The 21,481-nt window shown below is 50.3% G+C and overlaps 1 protein-coding gene across 2 annotated transcripts in view; it reads right to left on the minus strand.

Annotated features, from left to right (window-relative positions):
* Nucleotides 1–21,481, minus strand: part of ACSS2 (acyl-CoA synthetase short chain family member 2) — a 34,854-nt gene that overhangs the window by 6,680 nt on the left and 6,693 nt on the right. The window contains exons 3-11 of one of the 2 annotated variants that reach the window (XM_050907232.1): nt 9,168–9,259; nt 8,509–8,612; nt 8,138–8,210; nt 7,253–7,328; nt 5,094–5,208; nt 3,493–3,531; nt 1,463–1,600; nt 1,038–1,208; nt 48–181 (exon numbers count right to left, since the gene is read on the minus strand). In XM_050907232.1, the coding sequence (XP_050763189.1) occupies nt 48–181; nt 1,038–1,208; nt 1,463–1,600; nt 3,493–3,531; nt 5,094–5,208; nt 7,253–7,328; nt 8,138–8,210; nt 8,509–8,612; nt 9,168–9,259 (942 nt within the window). The remainder of the gene's footprint in view (nt 1–47; nt 182–1,037; nt 1,209–1,462; nt 1,601–3,492; nt 3,532–5,093; nt 5,209–7,252; nt 7,329–8,137; nt 8,211–8,508; nt 8,613–9,167; nt 9,260–21,481) is intronic. The other variant, XM_050907233.1, reaches the window with a different exon arrangement.

Consider the following 21,481-nt stretch of genomic DNA (forward strand, 5'->3'; position numbering starts at 1 on the left):
CTATGCCAGAGCCAGGGGTCCCCATGCCACTGGGGACTGGCACTCACTTTTTGACGGGCTCTTCCCCATACTTCATCAGCAGCCGGACAGCTGTGGGTGCTGTGTAGAACTTGGTCACTTTGTACTTGTCAACGATGCTCCACATTCGCCCGATGTCCGGGTAGGTGGGGACACCTTCAAACTGAGCAGGAGACAGGGCAGTGACACAGCCATTCCTTACTGCTACCGACCTGCAGCACCTTCCCAAGCAGGAGGAGCTGAGAGCAACAGGGAACAGCAGCTGGATCCTAGCATGTCCTTACAGGAATGCCAAGGGCACCACGCAGTGAAACCAGCCCAGTCCAGGGACCTCTCTTACTGCTTCCTTGGGATGGATTTCGCATCACCCCACCGAGGTGTCCTAGCAAATGTCCCCCGAAACACCCTAGCAGAATGGGCACTGGGGTGGCTACCCCAGTGACACAGTCCCACCAGCCCAAATGGTAAAGGGCGAGAGGTCCAAACACAGTGACAGAACCACAACCAAAAGTACCACGAACCCCAAAAAGGACTCCCCCAACTTGACAGTGATTTTCCTGCTTGCATTTCCCCAGGGAATCTTGGGCACAGGCCTCTGGCTCCCTGATCTGTGTACAAGTTACAGCCGTACACTGCCAAGGGAGATACAGGCACAGGAGTTAAATGCAGGTTGTCGCATCAGCAGTGAAAACATCACTCCCTGCTCCTGATCCAACTTTCACATTACCCCACAGCAGCCCTGGCTGCCCTGGTACACAAGGCTTGTACTTCTAAGGGAAAGAAATGGGGAAGCATTTGAAAAATTAACCACCCAAAAGCCACACACAAACTAGCCCCCCCGTCTGCCACCGAGCAGTCACCCATGCTCTTCTTAGGGACCGTCATCCTTCCTCACAGAGCCCAGGGCACTGCACACAAGTGAGAAGCACGCTCATCACAGAGCAATGCAGGGATGCAGCTCAGCACCACGATCTCCACTTTCTTGGAGTAAAAGCACCCAGCTGCCTTCCAGCACTTACTAACACACTAGTTGCCCCGTTTGCCAAGGGTCCATAAGCGAGGTAGGAATGGCCTGTTATCCATCCAATGTCAGCTGTGCACCAGTAGACATCCTCAGGTTGGTAATCAAACACGTATTTAAATGAGGTGGCAGCAAAAAGCATGTATCCACCCACCGTATGCAGCACACCCTACAAGGAGAAGGCACACAACTGTCAGGGCAAGCTCCCCCCAGGGCCCTCACCCTCCCAGGCCAAGCTGGGCATCACCGGTTCACTGAGCTCGAACAGCAGCTGAACAGGAATGACCAGCACAGCCCCTTTTCCCAAGACCTCCGTGGCTCCTCTTCTTACTGGGGCCTCCCAACATGACCCTCACCAGTTCCCACAGCTGAGGTGTTACTGTGGTTCAGCCTGGCCCGTGGGCGGTAAGCTGGGAAGCATACCTTGGGTTTCCCAGTTGAGCCGCTTGTGTAGAGGATGAAGAGTTCGTCCTCCGCGTCGCACCACTCGGGCTCGCACTCCGTGCTGGCACTGCTTATCAGCTCGTGCCACCACACGTCCACGGCTGGGTTCCAGGAGGTCTGAGAAAAGCAGAAGATTAGAAACAGGCCCACCCAAAAGCAAGGGAGGGGTGACAAGGGGTGCAGCCCCAACCTCACCCCCCTCACAGACCATTGAGGCAGATGTTCACAGCACAGCTTCTGCCCCAGAGCTGTTTGCTGCAAACCATGCACCAGAGCTGCAGCTCCCACTCCAGAAGCTCCTTTTCTTAGCCCACAGCCACAAGGAAAACCTTTAAACACGGTTTGGCTGCAAGACCTGAAGCAGATTGTCCAAACCACTGGTAACGTTGATCAATCCCTCTCAGGAGCAGCAGCAGCCAGGAGAGGGCCTGCAGCCGCAGCTGCTCTGCGCTCTCACAGCAAACAGGCTCCTCCTGGCCTGCCCCGAGCTGCACTCGAACAGCAAAGCAGCAAGCCTCACTTAGCACAGCCACACACCCACCGGTCCCACACGCCTTGCGGGGACCCCTATGGCAGCGTGGCCCGAGACAAACAGGAACATGTTGGGTTCACACTGCTTCGCCCTGCAGACCTGAAAATATCTGTCATCTGGATTTTAAGGTAATTATCCTGACAAGAAGTGACTGCTCCAATGCAGAACCACCCAGCACTGGCTGCCCGAAGGAGCTGCTTGAGGATGCCAGAGCTGTAACAGAGCCACCAACGCTTGCAGCTGATGGGCAGAGGTGACGCCGAGAATTGTGCTGGCTGGCTGCCTCTCCGGGGTGGCACAGTTGAGTGCAAGACCTAACTCTACCTGACCTTCTCGCCTTTCCTCAGAGGAGCGTGGGGGCAGCTGAGCGGGCAACACTCCCCAGCCTCAGCACAGACCTCCACTTCCCACATCTCTGCACGGGCAGGCACGCTGACCCAGAGCCTTGCAGCTCCCAGCGGGGCACATCTCCTCCTTGCAGAGCTAGAGCCCGTCCCGCAGGCACGGCCTGCACAGAGTCCCCACGGCTCCCTCAGCTGGGGTGCACAGAGGCATGGAGAGCAGCCATGGGGTCACACAGTGACTCTCTGCAGCCCTAAAGATGTTCATGTGACATCTGGAGGCACCAGGACCCCACGGCCCAGCACACAGCTCCTGCACATGTGGTGCAGGGGACACTAGCTGCTTGACAGCCCGGCATAACCGAGCCCACTTGGAAAGCTCTCACGCATCCCCAGGGCTCCTGGCTTTACCTGGGGAAGCAGTTTCCACAAGTCTGTCCCACCAGCAAGCTCCCAGCAAGGCACCAGGTCAAACAAACCCCAGGTAGGCTCACACCAGCCCATCCAACAGTTGCTTTCTTGCATCCCTCCTTCAAGGATCCCTCCATTTTAGCACCCAACTTCCACTGCCCCACGGAGGAGGTCAGACCCACGGCACGCAGCCCCTGAGGCCAGGCCTGCCTCTGCCTGCCTGCTCATGGGGTCCTGAGGCCACGACTCCTTGGAAGGGGTGGGCAGAGTCCGCATGTTGGGTCTGGAGCTCCAGGTTTGCTGCCCACAGCACACCGCCGCAGCCGGGAAGCTGCGGGCGATCCCTGCCAGCCCCACCGCAAAGGGAATTGCATCGCGAGAACTGGTTTTAAGAGGCAGAGAGACGAACCGTCATCCGAACGCTGACAGCGCATCCCAGTGGTTCTGCATTTCCCCCCGTCAGCACGCTGACGTGCACTCAGGGGCTTTTACGGATGCAGATTTGCTTCCGGCAGCAAAGTTGGCGGCACTGCATTCACCCCGAAACCGTGGGCAGCTCTGGCCAAGCGGCGAGTGGTATCTATCACTAACATGCAAGTGCTGGTAACCCAGTTAGGAAGGCACGTGTGGCCGTGCAGAGTCGGAGCGGTTAGGAAGGTGGAGCACCGGAGGGGGAAGCGGAGGGGAGGTGCCACGAGGAGGAAGGCAGTGCTGTGTGTAAATACCTTGGGATGGAGTCTCTGTGAGCTCTCAGTCTTTTTTTCCTGTTAAAAATCCACAAAGAGGGTGTGAAAGTCAAGAAGCGGAGGATCCACACCGGGCTTTGCAGGCAGGGAGCTGGAAGCCCACAGGCCCGGATGTTGGGAAACCATCCCGGCAGGCTGGAGAGCGCTCGGATCCGGGGCCAGGCGGGGAGATGCCCTCTGAGTAAAAGCCTGCCTGTTTCCATCACCTTCCCTACGTACCCCCTGCACACGGCCAGCTGGGTACAGCAGCACAGAGCCGGCATACAGCCCATGGACACTCCGACAGCGTTACACAAGCCAATGGCATGGTAAAAATGCGCTCACAAGGGAAAGCAATCTTTAATAAAGTGTCTGAACAAGTAGAGCAGCAAGAGCCAAAGGGTGAGTGACCCCCTCCAGCCTCCTCCCTCCTCCTGGGACATTCTGCACAACCACCTCACCTCACCAACAGCGACCAGCACAGGGATAGGCTTCTCTGCAACCGCCCGACCAGGGAGACCTCGCACAGGAAGGCTGGTCTGCTCCAGTTTTCCCACCCCTTTGCAGCTACTCTGCCCTCGCAAGAGGAGGGGCAGAGGAGGCCAATGTAACACTGCCAGGCTGGCAAACACCAAGCAACACCCCAATAAAATCAACACAGCTGAACGAGGGAAATTAACTTAAAGATACAGAATCTGCTGGACTTCTTGTTCCAGGGATGTGCACAGACCATCCCTTACGGAAGCAGAGTCCAAAGCTCAAATGCGCTCCCCAAATACAATCCATTTCGAGCAAGCGGCAGCCTGGGGATAACCCAATGCAAATAACCACCAAACACATAGGGACAGAAGACACCATTGCAAGACACGGAGCTGTTGGGCAGTTGAAAGCAACCTGCCTTTTAAACGGATGAAGGCAGCAGGTAGCTGCTGGATGCAGCAGGACTGCACGCCAGCCTCAGGAGCTCAGCAGGCAGCCATGGCTCCATGACACCTTCTCCTCCTTCCACCCCCATCTCGCCACATGCCTCTGGCCCACATCCTTTCATCTGGTTTCAGTTGCAAGGGAAAGCCCCAGCCCCAACAGCTGACAGTTACTGCGCCAGCTACACAGCGACTGCACTATTCTCAGCGTAGGATTGTTGTCGTGTTGGGGGGCTGTGTTGAACCCACGCCACGAGCACAAATCTCCTGTTTTTTCTCTCTTGCTTCCGCTGTCACAGCTACAGTGCAGGATGGCATTGGTCTTTGCACAAAAGGGGAGACAGATACAGGGTTAGGAAGGAAAAGTCCTTCACTGGGCAGAGGAAAATGGGCAACTTGTCCTTGTCCTAGTGGCTTTGGAAGATGTACCCCGCTGTGCTCTCAGGGGTCCTGCGGGCTGGCAGCTAGTGACGGTGTTAAAGGAAGCAGCAGGGAGAGGATCTCGGTAAGGCAAAGGAACCATTTTTCAGACTCACTCGCAATGCAACAACAGCAAGGAAGGGAGAAAACGGGAACAGGAGCATCCAGAGAAGCACTGCAGTGGTTTTGCACTGATTGATTTGCTGGGCTCAGGCCCATAGCAATAAAATCCCCCCTCTCATCCCTGCAGGAGCATACCTGTACGTCCTGGCACAGCCTTTTGAGAGGGGGAGACTTGCTGCATGTCCCGTCCACCGCTATCTCTTCCCTCCCCAGGTGCTTCACCACGATGCACTTTCTCAAAGAGAAGCCCCTGTAAAAGGCAGGAGCTGTCAGATCAGGCTGTTGAGGCAGGGGCTAGGCCTGCTCTTCGCGGGCTTTACAGGCAGCACCGGAGGCAGAGCAGGGGCCCCGAGCTGCTTTTGTTGAGCTAGAGCATATGCTGCTGTGCAAACTCCAGGCACACCATGAACTGCCAAGGGACACCAGCCACAGGAACAGAGCTTGGAGAATAGGAAAGGTCTGTGCACAGCTTACTGGGGATTTATCATCAGGTGCGATGCCTATGGAGGAAGCAGGGATCCCACAAGCATCTCTCACAGGTCACTGCTGGGAGATTCCTTACAAATCCCAAATTTGCCCACCTGTGACCATGAACAAGACCTCCCACAGCACCCAGGAGATATTAGGTGGCTGCTCCCATCCCTAGGCGTGACTGACTGTCTGATTCAGAAGGAGGAAAGGCTTTGCCGTGGTTTAACCCCAGCCAGCAACTAGGCACCACACAGCTGCTCACGCCTCCCCCCTCCCAGTGGGATGGGGAGGAGGATCGGGGGAAAAAAAAGGAAAACTCGTGGGTTGAGATAAGAGCAGTTTAATAACTAAAGTAAAATAAAATATAATACTAAGAATAATAATAAAAAATATAATAATATTTGTAATGAAAAGGAATATAACAAAAAAAAAAAAGAAATAAAACCCAAGAAAAGACAAGTGATGCACAATGCAGTTGCTCACCACCCGCTGACCGATGCCCCAGCAGCGATCTGCCCCTCCCGGCCAACTCCCCCCCGTTTATATACTGAGCATGACATTCTATGGTATGGAATATCCCTTGGCTAGTTGGGGTCAGCTGTCCTGGCTGTGTTCCCTCCCAGCTCCTTGCACACCTGCTTGCTGGCAGAGCATGGGAAACTGAAAAATCCTTAAGATAAGCGCTACTCAGCAACAACTAAAACATCAGCGTGTTGTTAACATTATTCTCACACTAAATCCAAAACACACTACTGTACCAGCTACTAACAAGAAAATTAACCTTATCCCAGCCAAAACCAGAACAGGATTCCAAAGTCAGATTATACATCAAGGAAAAGAGTGGGTGTTCATCCCTTCATGAGGGCCAACACCACCTACCTATAATGCAAACAAAATGATCTTATCTCCCTTCAGTTGGTCAGGGGACCAACACGCTGTCTCCACCAGTTAATTCCCAACTTCAGGATCACTTCTGTCCTCCCAGGTACCTACTTTTACAGACATATAAACTTAAGTTCTCAAGTTTTGGAGTTTTAAATGCTTTTAAAGAGTCTGAATTTCTAACATGCAGACTATCTGCCCTAAATTTTCATGTTTGATCTAACTTACAAGACCACATTCAGTCTGATACAAGCTACGCAGAGACTGTGTCTGTAAGCTTGGCTAAGTCATTTCACCATCATTATTTCCCTTTCTGTAAAATCTGATGATAGATCTGTCTATCTCTTTATGGTTTACAGTACCTCAGTGAAGATGCTTAGAAAAATAAAGCAGCTTCACCATATACTTGTGCGCAGTCAGGCCCAGATCCTGAGCACATGCTGGTGCGTGTCAACAGGAACGCCTGTTCCTGTTTACACAGCCATTTCCCAAACTTGAATTGTTTCTGGTTTATTTCATTATTGTTGAATTAGTGGCTTTGGAGCAAGACTTAAGCCTCCTCTTGACGTGCCCCATGGCACTGCGTCCAACTGTTCACAACTGGTATGGCAGTGCATTATTCCCTCTCACTCCAAGAGCTGCTGCTGCAAACTGGGAGACCTGCCATGGGCCGTAACAATGGTGGATCACTCTGTCTCCAGCAAATCCTCCCACCCAATATGCGGGCCTTCAGGTCAGAACGGACAAGAGGAAAGTTAAAAGAAAATATTTTTAAGAAGAGGGAGCCAAAGCATGTATTACTTCTGAAAGGCTCATGAATGTAGTGCAGCTCGCATCTGACCTGCTGCAGAGTCTGCCCACCTATGAAAACTTCCATTTCCATTTGTGCAGGGAGCAGATTCCAGCAGCAATGCCCTTCTCACAAGGGAATCCAAACTTACTTGTCTTTACAGTTCTGGAGGGCTTCATCTGCAATCTGCTTCAAGTTGATCAGCTTGTCCCCTCGATAAAAGGCATCTGCAAAATGGTAAGGAAAACATTAGAGGGGCTTCACAGCTAAGGCAGCCTGGGACAGCTGGCAGCAACAAGCAGTTTCAGGAGGACAGAGCAGAGCTCATGCACTGGAGTGAGGGAAAGCAGACAGGCAGCTGATGGGAAAGGTTTCCTAATACACACTTTTAGCCTAGAGAAACAGATGCCAAGAGAAATGGTGAAATTCCTTCCCTGGGAGAGGTTCCAGTTTGACCCGACAAGTCTCTTAGGAATATTCTGTGGGAAATAATCCAACGCAGCCAGAACACAGATTGCAGTTTTGTGGATCCTTTCCATGCCATGCACCTATTAATAAAAACACTATTTTTTTGCACTATTGCAAAAAACAGTTGGGGAAACGCAGTGGGCTTACATGCAAACACTACCACTTTCTTGACCCCTTGCTTTACAAGGCTGAGAGTTGCAGCAGCAACGTCCCTGAAATTGGGAAGGGAGGGAATTCTCATATTAGGACTGCCTCATAAATGATACATCTTGCAAACAGCTGGCTGATTTTGAAGAGGAACATGGATGAGAAGCATTTGGAAACATGTTATTAGCAGCTGGTGACATCATGCTTTACAGGACAAAGTGGGTGGGCTGCTTAGATGCTTCACTGTACGTTCAAAGTGGAAACCGGTACTCAAGCACAGCTACAAGCAGTGCATCCGCCTTGCGGCAGCTCAGCTGAAGCACTGCCCCTTCCTCTTCCATTTCCAAATGCATCTGGCTTTTAAAATAAAGACCTTTCAGACAGGCAACAGTAATGACTCGGGCACAGACGCATGTTTTACCTGCCGTGATGAGGAGAGAACAACCGCAGTCAAGAATCCGCTCGCAAAGAGAGTCTGCCGAGAAACCTGCAAACTGATAGAGATCACACAGCCAAGTCAGCAAGAACACACAAAAAAAAAACAACCCAAAAAACCCAACAGCAGCTGTGCAGTTCACCCATGGTAAACAATACCACCAGGCACTGATGCAGAGAGCTAAAGGAGCTTGTTCCACAGTTAATGCAGAAAAGGGCTAGGAAACAACAGCACCTTAATTTAGTTTCCATCCATCTCATGGTCAGCACCCATCTTTCCAGCTCCTCTCCTGAAAACAAGAGCTGCTCCCCCCAAAGAGCTCAGCACCGAGAGCAACACAAGGGGCTTCTTCCTACCACAACGGAGTGCAGAGCTCCAATCCTGGTGCAGGCAAGCATGGCTACAACCAGCTCCAGGATCATCGGCATGTAGATGGAAATTCGGTCTCCTTTTTTCACGCCTGTGGAGGGAAAATGAACATGGCATTTGTCAAAATGAACACATCACATGTCAAAAGAACAGGATATAGAAAGAAATTAATGCTTTTAAAATCAACATTTATATGCACACAATAAAACTTCAGCTGGAGTTAGAGCTGAACCAGCCTTGGGTTTTGCCTTTCAAGCCCTATGACTCTTGTAAGATGACTGCAATGAACACTCCACGTTCTCATCAGACACAGCCCCTGAAGGAGGCAGAAATTTAACCACTGACCACTGCTACTGGAAAACCCCAGAGCAGGAAGTTTTGAGCACAGATTTCTTCCTTGTACAGCTGACATGACCAGCATTGATTAGTTTTCACAGACAGAGCCAGAGATGAATCTCCAAAAGCGCATTGCAGAGCAAATCTGCACCCACCCTGCTTCACAACTGTGGAAGCAGAGAGAGAAGCGAAGCATTTTGCACAGAATTACTCAACAGACTGGCAACCACACAAAAAATGAACCCAATCTCCAAAACCCTAGTCTAATGCCTTCCCAGTATCCAACGCTGCTATTGCTTCAGTTGTGTACCTTGGCTGTGGAGGACATTGGCAAACTGACAGACTTTGTGCAGCAACTCGCTGTATGTGATTTTCGCAGAATCACCAGGTTCGTTCCCTTCCCTGGAAAAGCAAGGTAATATTTGTTACTGTACAAGCATTACAAGGTAAGAGTGACGCTGCAAATTCAGAGGTACTTACTGCTTTTGATGACTTGTATGTCCTCCCCTGCCCTTCGGAGCACAGACTAACCAAACCCCAGAAATCCAATTCTGGACTAAAGTTCTCCAATAGAAGGAAAATTTAGTCCAAAGTCCCCATTCCTGTGTAGATCACTAGACTTGAAAGCAATTGAATGCATGCAGTGGAAATACATGGTACTTTCAGAGAGGCAAGAAGGGTCCCACAGAACCAAAGCTAAGAGTGCACACGCTCAAGAGCAAGCTGGGATTTACGGCATGGCACCCTTGCTCACATGCACTTATGCCTGCAGATATGTCTGCATGAAACACTGGCCAATGTTGTCGTGCAGCAACACCCAGCCCTTAAATACCTACCATCTGATGGACTGGGATGGGATGCCAAGTGCTGTCTTATTTTCCAAGGTCATATATAAATATACCCGTGTATATTTGTTCAGTGCCATGCCTGCTCTGCATTATTCTCTCTGTGGTCCTCCATGAACCAGCTCTGGGCTCCTGCAGCCCAGGTGCCAGTTCAGCGGGACCTTGCCATTAGACACACCGATGGGAAGAAGAGCCAAGAGCTGCACCCAGAGATGGAACAGGTATGTCACATCCCCAGGGAAATGGTTTGCTACCAAAGTAAAAACCAGCTAATTTTAACATGACACAACGCTTCAGCCATGCAAATGAGCTGGCACTCCCAACGGATCAGGAGATTAACGAAGAATTTGAAATGACTTCACACTCGGCAAAGCAGCAGTCTCCCAGACCCAGGAAGGAAGGAGACACTTTCCCAGGTCTCTCCCCAAGGTAGCCAGCACAGAAACATTAGCGATCCATGAAAGAACAGGGGTATCACTCTCAGCTGATAGTCCCCCAAGAAAAGTGTCCCCTTGAGTATGCGCAGCCAAATGAAAAACAACACCGGTGCTGGGGAGAAGCCAGGAAGCACCTCCATGCCGTGTCCTCCCTTAGGACTGCAGCCAGGCTCCGTCTAACTTGGGAACAGAAACCTCACTTCTTTAACATCTTAAACAGTCCAGAGCATACAAAAAATATGTACTGAATTCTAGCTGAAACTAACCACTGCTCCCCCTTCCCCCAGCAACACAAACAGAAGGAGGGCTCCTGTGATGCAGAAATACATAAAGAAACACTCTCATTTCTCGTGTAATTCTGTGCCATTCTGTGTCAGCACAACAGTGACCACGCGCTCCAATGGCAGACGCGGTCCTGGTGGAAACAGCGGAAGAGCTGGGAGAGCCCCACTGACACAAGCTCTGCGCCTCCTGCCCCGTGTAGGACAGGGGTTTCAGAACTGGTGGTTACACTTGGATCATCCCATTCAAAAGCTACTCCTGGATCTGTTGCTTACAAACTTGACTTATCCCTCTTGATACCGAGTTATACTCCTGGCTTCCATGGCGCTCTGCAGCAACCAAGTCCATCGATACCTGTGCTGACATGCACAGGGCAGTGTGTCTTCCTACCAGTGGCTCCTGAAAGGGAATTCCCTGCTTGATCCTTTATGCAAGTTTGGCCTCTTCTAAGTGCCAAGAGGAGAGAAACAAGAATACAAAGAAAAAGAAAAGCTTGGGAATGAGAACAGTGCCCAGGGCAGGCGGCGCAGCCCTGGCATCCGAGCAGTTTCCTCTCCTTTTCCCACCATAACCAAGAGCGTCACTTTGAGCTAAATGACATGTGAAACCATTAGACGAGGTCTCTTACAGCAGGGCTCTCGGCTAGTGAAGAGGAACCAGGAAATCAGAGAGTTTCCTTTTTGATTTTATTACTTGAGAGTCAAAGATCCAACAGCTGATTTCAGTGCTGGACTGAGCAGCTGTAACTGACCTGGCTCAAAGGAAGAGCATCTGCTCCTGTTGCATCTGGCTGCACGCTGAGTGCCTTCCCTCACCGTGCAGAGGTTTTCCTTGGTGGATCTACACCGCAGGTGTGGCAACATCTAGGCTAGCGCTGTGCAAACCTGCCTGGCTCCAGACGTGCAGTACCACTGCGTGTGCAGCTCTGCCCCTCAGCGATGAGCCTTGCTACGAAATATCTCCTAAAGACAATTACAATGCTTCCAAATGCAAGCGGGAGCATCCCAGCCCACTAATCCCTCACCTGAAGATCTCTGCACAGGGGTCTGCTGGGTGCTGCGGGCAGGCCCTGTGCAACCCAGCCCAGCGTAAACCTGCAGAACAGGGCAGGGGGAGGGACCCCCCTTTGCCGTGCTCTGCTGCAGCGTAGGATCTAATTACAACCTTTACTAAGAGAGAAACACTTTAGGAGGAAAGACAGGCTGTCCCATCTGGAAGACTTCCCATGTAAGGCAGGTAGGCAGGCAGGCAGCCCGCCCACGGCCGTGTGTGCTATTTGGGGGCTCGGCTGGGCGCTGTAGGTGAAGTGCTGTTTTGGCTGGCAGCAGATTTAGCCAAGGACACAGCAGAAAGCATGTTGGTTCCTGGTGCCATCAACTCGGTGGTTTAATACCTGCCTGAGAAGGGAGAGGAAGGCTCTGCTTTGCATGCAAAACTTGGGAGTCCTCCGACACAAGCCCTGCAATCCCGCACTGCAGGAAGGCTCAGCTCCCTGCCTTGAGCCTTCACTGGCTGCATTTCTAATGCATCTCCTCAACATACTGCAACAGAGCCTGGCCGTGCCCTGCTCTGCAAACAGGTCTCCGCGGGCGCTGATGTGCTTCAGGCTGGGGTGGTCGCTGCTGCCGCAAGATGGGCTGATGGTGGGATGGAGACAGAGCCTATGTAAAAGGCTGTGCTGAGCACCCTATGCTGGCCTGGCAGCCAGGCCACACCGAACTGTGACTTCGGGGGTGAGCAGCCCTGCGTACCCCCCTCCAGGCAGAGCTACGGTGCCTCCCACACGTAGTACCCCTGAGGGACAGGGACCTGCCCTGCCCTGAGCCACCGGGTGCAAGGCACCGCTCGGACATCCCTGCTCTCCCTGCACACAAGAAGTGCATCTCAAGTACGCCAGGTCCTCCTCCTTGCCAGGCTTCGGGAGGGAAATTCAGGCCAGGGAATGCACCCAGGCTTGTCCTCAAAGTCAGCATGCATGGGGCACCGTGGGAGAAACGCAGAGCAAAGTCAAGGAGAAGTTAAAACTTTTGCAAGGATTATCAGAGGCCTTTCAGAGTCCTTTCCATTCATTCGCATGACTGCAAAATGCATCAGCAGGGGAAACCTCAGGCTTCAGATTTTAAGACGATCTTGCGCTTAATGGGAAATGAATCACGTCCACGTTTCTACAGGACAAGACACCTCCTTTCACCGCATCACCGGCAAAGGCCTCTGAGCAGCCTCTCAAGGGCAGGCAATTGCTTTAAGTCTCCCCGTGTCTGAAAATAGTTTGGAGTGCCCACAGCTACACTCAGCAGGCTACAGCAGCACTCAGAGATTGCTCTGTCCTCTTCTCGAGCACAAAAGCCCAGAGAATTATGTATTTTAGATGGGGCATTTAAAGGAGCGCCCACTCGCACGCTACCAAGTACTCTGTGCGTCAAAAGTGAGCCTGTAAATTCCTGGCAGCAAAGTTCTGTGAGCAGCATCTTCCCTTCGGCGCCCATCGGATATAAGCGAGAGCTGTCAGTCCTGAGCCCCTCACATAGACTCCCTTGTCCAAATTAAACTGAAAAAGAAATAAAAATAAAATAAAAACCCTCACACTTCTGAAAACATTACCACAGTGCTCACCTCCATACCTACAGCGTGCAGCCCAAGCCCCGCAGAATCCAACATCCCCCAAATATATCCTTTTTTAAGAACTGGTGATGAAAATAGTTGGCAGTGGCACTGCTGCGATTGCGAGTGTGCAATCTTTGATCTAACAGCAAGCCTTCTTCTGAAAGGAAAAACCAATTTTCAGCTCCCCAAACCTCCCAGATACATCATTAGATGAAATACATGGCGAAACACAGTTTGAGCCTGACTTTTTTCTCATCTCCCTCAAACTGAGACCTGCATTTAGCAACTAGTAATCCAAAATTCTACAGTATCATCTGGGTCACAGCAGGAATGTATTTGAGTTTTTTAGTACTTGAGAAGCCCATGTTTTACATACTGCATGTTGTGTGCATGCTCAGCTGGAGAAAGGCATTTTTTGGCCATATGGTCTCAGCTGAACCATGCATTGACTAAATAAATGCGAGTCCTTTAAACTAAATACACAGATGCACAACTGGGGACCTTCCAAGGTAGGCCTTCTCCTAGAAATTGGTGCTTTGTTGAAAAAGTCAGGTTTCATGCAAAGCTGATAGCTTTCTAGCTGCCTGCAGCCATTCACTGCCAGGATCAGATAGCCCAAGGGCATCGGGGACCATCACCACAGCAGCGTGCAGGACGGCAGTACCCAGGTCTGCACAACATAGATCCCTGTCAACGTATTAAAGGAAGCACAGGCTCTGCAGAGCACTTATCATACTGCTCCCTTCTGCCAGCAGTTAAAATAATGGGCTCTCTGCTTCTGAACAGGCACCGTGACGCACACCAGCCCCACGGCACACGCCTTCGCTGGCCCTACCAGCATCTCAGCAAGAAACGATCACGTGGAGAAATCGCCCTGGGCTAGGGGAGGAAGAAAACTTCAGGTGGGAAACCTGAACACTTGTCACTTCTGTGGTACAACCACGCTGACAGGAGGCTCACGGACTGCCTGCCTGCTCAGCTGGGAGTCTGACCTTGGAGACGCAGAGCCCCAGACCTGTTTCACCTGGTGCCCATGTAGCTAAATCAAGGTTAAGCTTCCCCGTTAGAGTGACCACGTAGGCTCACAGAAGATTTAGTGTTGTACGTACATTGTGTAGTAGGGAAGGTGGTTTGTAGGAGTAGGTAAGCGTTTCTTTAGAGCCACATTAACTCAAATGTTGACCCTGTGGAGCCGTCAGGGATGCGGAGCAGCAGTGTGGGAGAGGGAAGCTGTGGCCAGATGCGCTCCTGGGTATTTGTACCAAAGCAGGTTAAGAAGTTACTGTGCTCTGCCAAGCGCCAGGGCTGACTACAGGACTTTTCAAAGCACTGGTCTGCTTCAATCTCTCATCACGTAACCAAGCAAGCCTTACATTGTCCATCCAAGCAAGCTGAGCCTATCTCAGCTGTAGGATAACAAGCAGTAGGGAGAGGTGGTAACTTCTTAACCTGCTACAGCTCAGTGGCCAAGGGGATGCAGACTTCCCAGAGCACCCAAACAGACCAAGCAAAGCTGACCCGAAAACGAATCAGCAATGCTGTTTGGTTTCTCTCTTTCACCAGACTCCTAAATAAAAATTATTTGCATAACCTGTTTGAGTAACGGATGAATACAGCTTCCCTGTGCAACGCTGCCTCAGCATTTGCATGGAGCAGCAAGAAGCACAGGTTGCATCAGTGGGAATTATGGTTTTCAATGTAATTGCTGACAATAATTGTGGTTTACAAGGGTTATAACACCACTAAGAGAAGCTGGTGTACAGGAGAAATGATGAAATGAAGCCGAGCAAGTGAAGTGTTACAAGTTTTCAAGATCTGCCAGACCATCTGCAGACCTGCAGACAGTCAGAAACAGAAAAATCACAGACCAAAGCAAACTAGGGCACAAAGCCAAAGCCTATCTGACCCCTGTAAATGCTCCCACTGAGGACCAAAGGGGCTGAAGATTATTTAAGTTTCTCCTCTAAGCTCCTGTGACCACATCACCCTCAAATAAAAGCATTAACCCAAAGTTACCAACCACAGCTGGGGTGTGGGGCAGGCACCTGGAAGGTAAGTTTTCAGAGCAAAGCAAACCACCTTAAACCTACCAGGTTTCATTCCCTGACCGGCAGAGAGGTGACAGCAGCCCACAGCGCAGTTTTGCTTAATGCAGGAAAAAGGCTCCACATTTTAGCTACTGGAAAGCACCCTTAAGAAAACACAGATTCCCAGTTTGAAAAAGATGTTGGAAGAGGGAAAGGACCCTTTCCCAGATGATGCAATGTCACAGGAAGAGTTTGCACAGTGGGGAACTGCAGAAAGCCTCCAGTAGAGCAGAGACGGGGACTGTGGGAGTGTTCACCCTAAAACATCTCTGGTGCCATCTAAACTAAAAAAGGCTCAGAGCCCAAAATCACTCCTAAGCATGGGACCAAGCTGGTCCATGAGAGGTATGGGATGGAGACAGCAAGGTCTCCAGCTCCTGCTCCACCAGCAGCCTGTCCCCAGAGCATGGCACGAGGCGAAGGAAGGAGCTTTCCTCTACCGCAGGCTCCTGCATGGTGGCACCTCCTCACGTGCAAGGTCGCTGGGGGCAGCCAGACGGGCTCATGGCTTCCCGATCCGCCCCGCGTCCAGAATTAGAGCAGCCGAAATGCCAGGCAGAGCTTGGCTGGGCCGAGCTCCTGCCATCTGGGGAATGGGCTCACGTGCAAGCCGCATGGGCAGCGAGAGCCCCGGGCCTTTCCAACGCCTGCGCTAGCACGCACGGGCTGCGTGCTCAGCTACCGTGGCTATCAGCTGCTCACAAACCTCCTGCTGCCATTTGGCCCTGGCTGTTCTCAGGAGACCCAGGAAACCTGCAGCCTGAAGAAGCGTCTGCCTGGAGACAGCTTGGTAGTCTGGGAACAACAGCCACCAAAACTGAAAAAAATACAATTTCTCCCTCCACCCCCAGACTCGCTTATCCCACCTGACACAGGAACGGCACTTGAGTAGAGAGTGCCCTTTAAAATCTGTCCTTGAGAACACAGATTACATTGAAATGTGAAATCTGGAGAGACCAGCTGTGCAAGATAATCAGAAAAAGACACTGTTTCATCGGAAAAAAATGCTTGTATTTGCATGGATTGTTCAATATGAAAATGCTCCTAGACAGACTGCCCAGAGCAGAAGGGTCTCCAGCAGAGTCTGCACCGCTGACTCCAGGAGGGAGCCGGGGGGGGCCAAAACGGGTTTGCAAAAAACCTTCATGAGAACATTTCATAATAACAGGACAGACTGCCCAGCCCTGCCCATGCTTAACGTCACCTGTCTCCCACCACAGTAATGCATGGCAGCAAATATCCAAAGGAGTTCTGGGAAGGCCGAGAGGTTTTTTGAGTAAAAGGTTTACCAGAAAGTTCAGCCTCTACGGTCCCTGCAGTCATGCTCAAATCCCATTGCATCATGACAAGGATCAAGAAAGAAGAACTTGCGTAGCGATGGAGCGTAGCCTGGGAGGGGCTGGTGAAAAGGTTTTCCCAGTATGTTCAGAAATATTTGGCAGCACTGAGAGAACACTGTTGAGTAAACCTGGCAACAGAAATCCCAGGGAAAAGAAAAATCTTATCGATTTAACAGCATCACCTTCTAAAACTATACAGTTAACTCTGAGACCTGCATTAAAACCACCCTATGATTTTCCCCTCCAGTGCCCCTCATACACGTAGGTAGGGCCTAACAAAGCTCCACTGTCAAATCCATCTCTGAGCTAAAAGTTGAACACATACCTAGGATGAATGGGTTCCTATTGCTGTAAAGAAACTCAAACCAGGCTGGCAAACAGCGCTGTGCCATGCCAAAGCAGGAGCCGTGTGCTTTACAGAGCATGATGCACCATGTCCATATGCTGGTTTTGGCTGGGATAGAGTTAATTTTCTTCATAGTAGCTAGTATGGGGCTGTGTTTTGGATTTGTGCTGGAAACAGCGTTGATAATACGGGGATGTTCTAGTTACTGCTGATCAGTGCTTACACAGAGCCAAGGCCTTTGCTGCTCCTCACCCCACCCCAGCAGCGAGCAGGCTGGGGGTGCACAAGAAGCTGGGAGGGGACACAGCCGGGACAGCTGACCCCAGCTGACCCAAGGGATATTCCAGACCATATGACATCATGCTCAGCATATAAAGCTGGGGGAAGAAGGAGGAAGCGGGGACGTTCGGTGTGATGGCGTTTGTCTTCCCAAGTAACCAGTAGGCCTGCTGGAGCCCTGCTTTCCTGGCGATGGCTGAACACCTGCCTGCCGATGGGAAGTGGGGAATGAATTCCTGGGTTTGCTTTGCTTGCACGCGCGGCTTTTGCTTTACCTATTAAACTGTCTTTATCTCAACCCACGAGTTTTCTCACTTCTGCTCTTCTGATTCTCTCCCCCATCCCACCGGGGGGAGTGAGCGAGCGGCTGTGTGGGGCTTAGTTGCCAGCTGGGGTTAAACCACGACAGTCCAGCCCCCAATGCCCATCCTCTCCAGCCCAACTGACTCAAACACAGGCATTACTGTACCTGTATTTTACAAAATATCTAAAATGGAGTGTATTTCTAAAGGGACACTGGGCCACCATCTGCTCTATGATCAGGGAATCAGTCTTCTAATCACCTTTAAAAATAGTCATATGGAAACGCAGCCTACAAAGAAAACACCCAACATCCTGCATGGTTGCTAGTGTCCCATAGGAAAAAACCACATCAATCTTTCTGTCCTTCCTTCTCATTAAATACGTTCTCAGCTACTCTTTCTATTTGCAGCCTTTCAGAACCTGAACAAGTATCAGAGGCATCTAAAGAAATAATATTTATCTTGTGCAGTCCAACCACTGTTCACTTCACCATACCCTGAGCAATGCCTACAGCACAGAACCCAGCTGGAGGTGGACACTGCTCCAAAATCACTTGTTTATTTATTGACCGTCCAGAATTCCCTCCAATTTTCCCACTCACCTACCAGGCTATGCCATAAAATCTACTTCAAGCCCCTTTCTCTAGACTGTGAGATGCTCAGACATCTCTAAAGGAACCAACACCTCCCATCTTACACTGCTGCTGGTTCATCAGCCAACAGAAGCGAGCGAGTAAAGTCAATGCGATGGGTTTGTACAGCCTGCGTTCACACCTGAGAGCCACAACACTCACGGGTAACAGTTTTAGAGAAGATAGACAGCAGTCAGCAAGCCCCTCTTCAAGGGAAATCTACTATTATTTTGCCACATTTGACAAAATAAGGTAGTTTACAAGTAACACAGACCACATGTAAATACCCCGGCGATGGTGTCAGCAGCCATTCTGCACTGATGGGGATCTGCTCAGCAGCAAGGGGAATTCTGCTCCTCTGTGGCTTCACATTTTTCCTACTCATTTGATATTGAGTAACCACCAAGTCAAGCAAATATGCATTAACTCTAATTATGTTCTTACTTTCTTAAGCGTTTTACAGCACAGAAGAGCCAATGAAGAAAAATGATAGCTTTTTACCTGTTTTATTTAGAGGAAAGTTTAAGATTTTTAAACAAAAAAATTTTAAAGTTTTTTTTAAACAAAATAATTACATACTGTTGCAACAGAGCTCATATGCAAGACTTATGCAGTAAGTCATCGAGTTTGGCTGACCTCAGCCAGTACTTCTAACCCTGCAAGCCAAATCCACAGAATGCTGTAGAATGCGAGAGTTTGACACAAGAGGAAACATTTTACATGTTTACCCTAAGTAATATTTTCAGAGGAGCACGGACTATTTTTACCAGTCCAACAGGAGGACAGCTTATTTCCAGCACACCACAGCTGATTCCTTGGTTAAACAATTTGCAGTCGGGCCACGAAACATATCCTGGATGAAGCTTCTGTAAGTAAAATAGTCCACAAGCCGCCTGCAGCTGGGAAATGCCCCATTTTGGGAAATACTGCATCTCTGGATGGAGCATGCTGCCAAATTTTCAAGACCTTCTAGAAACACTGAAAGCCAGGCAAGCTGATTTCAATGGAGGCTCAAACAATATCCATCACGGCCATGATAGGAAATGAAACTTTTAATCAGATTTTTGGTGGACATTTCAACTTCATGCCTCAGAAACCTCTACAGGTGATGGCCAGATGTCACCTGGTGGACTGTCATCTCGTTCTATACAAGGAACATCTCTTAGAAGATAGTCAGCAGCAACAGGAACGCAAAACATGCTTCACTATCAGGTACCCAGGTGTGAAAAAGTAACCAGGAAGGCCATCGATTTCCTTGAGGGATTCCCCTAAAGAAGGGCGGTGACATCTGCAAAAACGATGGGCTTTGAATTTACGGAGAACTGCCAGGGCTCGCCATTTCATATCACACCACATTTCGACATTTACAAGTGATGTGCAGAAATGCAAACAGAGAACTGAAACTCTGCTCCAGCCACGTAGAACTCTGACGCAGAGCTGGGCACAGGACAAAAAGGCAAGCTCATTGCACTGGTGGGAGTCAAGAGGTCTTGTCAAAGCATTGGCAATCAATACCACAGCCTAACAGGTCTGGGCACAGAAAGCCTACCAGGCACAACAAATGCAACTACCCACAGGAAAAATGCCATGCTTGGAACAAGCACCTACTCGCACCTCTTCTGGCAAAGCCTGATCACTTTGTCCCCTGTAAACGCCCCCACTCGGATCAAGTCTCATCCACATCGAGCCTGAGTCCGCTTCTGCTCCATTCACACCACGGTGCCAGGGGAGAACACACAAACCATTCACACAGCTAAAATAAAGTAATCAGGTTTTCTAGTCTGATGAGCAAACTGAAGGCTCTGATCTTTCATGTCCTGAATCCGTACAGGAGTTCACCATCCTCCCTGTCCATGAACTCCATTTATCCACCCCAAGTTTCAACTCTCCTGCCAATATTCACAATATGCCATCACTGCACAACCGCGGTGCCCCTCCCACCAGTAAGCAAACTATTCTTCAAACATATCAAGGTACCTGTAATACCTGCCAGCGTTACAAGATACAAGTTTCATAGATTTGAGAAAATCTGGGAGCTATTGTCTGTGCACGCATACCCCTCGCTACTCCCCCAGGTAGTTATTGTGCAACCACACACCCAGAACCATGCAGAAAGGCAGCTTTGGACAGGGTATAAGCCAACATTTTAAGATAGGGGTGTCAGAAGCAATTAGTGAAAAATTATTAAGTCCCTTGTGCTGAATCAACAGAGCCAGACCCTCTGTCAGAGCAATGAGCAGCATGAGGAAAAAATACTAAATAAGAACATAAAAGTCGCCACAGGTCTCGTTCACACAGCAGTATTGCACTTCAGCACTGGGATGTTCACAGCAGCTCAGCCAAGAGCCTCTTAGACTAAAACAAAATACTGTGCTGGGTCAGAACCAGGGTCCAGTGTTTTGTCTCCAGAAGCAGAAGCAGGAGATGCTGTTTATGGAGGGCACATGAGCCTGGCCACCATCAGCAGTTCAGTTTCAACATTGATCCTTGGGGGACCTGCTGCTGGTCCTGAAAAGTGACCATTAAAAGCAAGGAAGCAAAGGGTAAGGCTAAACCAGCTCCGTAGAAAGACTTTTCTTCCATTCACAGTTAAATTACTTTCTCGAACAACCTTTTGTGGGAAACCTCATGAAGGCGATCTGAAAACAGGCATATCCGTGCACTCAGTGCCACCCGCCTTGCACTCTGGCAGGTCTGCCAGCAGGACTTCACTTCACAGCAGCTCCATCACCTTTCCCAGCAGACTGCGCTGGTCCATGCACACAGTGACCCGATTCCACTGTACCACTAGGGATGCAAGTCAGCTTTACCGGTTCCCAGGACCCCCTCTATTGCCCTCTCTAGACAGAGTGGGGCTGGCAACCTCCCAGTCCTTGGCACAACAGCCCTTTGCAATAACACACAGCATACCCTGGCCAGCAGCTCTGCAATTTCACATTCAAGTTCCTGCAGTTCTCTGGGGCGCGTGCCATCTAATCCTGGGCGCTTACTGACATCCAACTTGTTTATCTGGTCAAATACTTCTTGGATATTCCCTTGTATTTATACAGACAGATGCTGTATCCCTGCCAGTAGCAGCTACCAAGGGTTTCAGAGCAAAAAGCTGGGAGCAAACAGTTCTGACACAACCCAAGTGAAAGCTGCTCCCCTGATTCAAGGCTGCTGCCGGTGCATGTTCCCAAGCAGGAGAGCTTACGTAACCCCTCTCCTTACTGCTCAGCCACGGAGCAACCACACAAGTGCTGCCCACGTACCTTCTTTCTTTACAGACTTGACTTAACAGAGGAGATAAGTCCCATTCTGCCTACAGAAGCAGGATCACAGGTTATGTGAGCTCAGTAAAAGCTACTTCCAGTGAAAATCTTCAATAATGCCAAGTGCTCTCCCACGGAGGCACAAGTCCAGGAGTGCTGCTGAATGGGTAAAACCACAGGAGACCACAGGTACCGTGTAATCAAGCAGTCACCAAC

Source organism: Gymnogyps californianus, chromosome 17 (assembly GCF_018139145.2).
Source record: "Gymnogyps californianus isolate 813 chromosome 17, ASM1813914v2, whole genome shotgun sequence".
Classification (NCBI taxonomy): domain Eukaryota; kingdom Metazoa; phylum Chordata; class Aves; order Accipitriformes; family Cathartidae; genus Gymnogyps; species Gymnogyps californianus.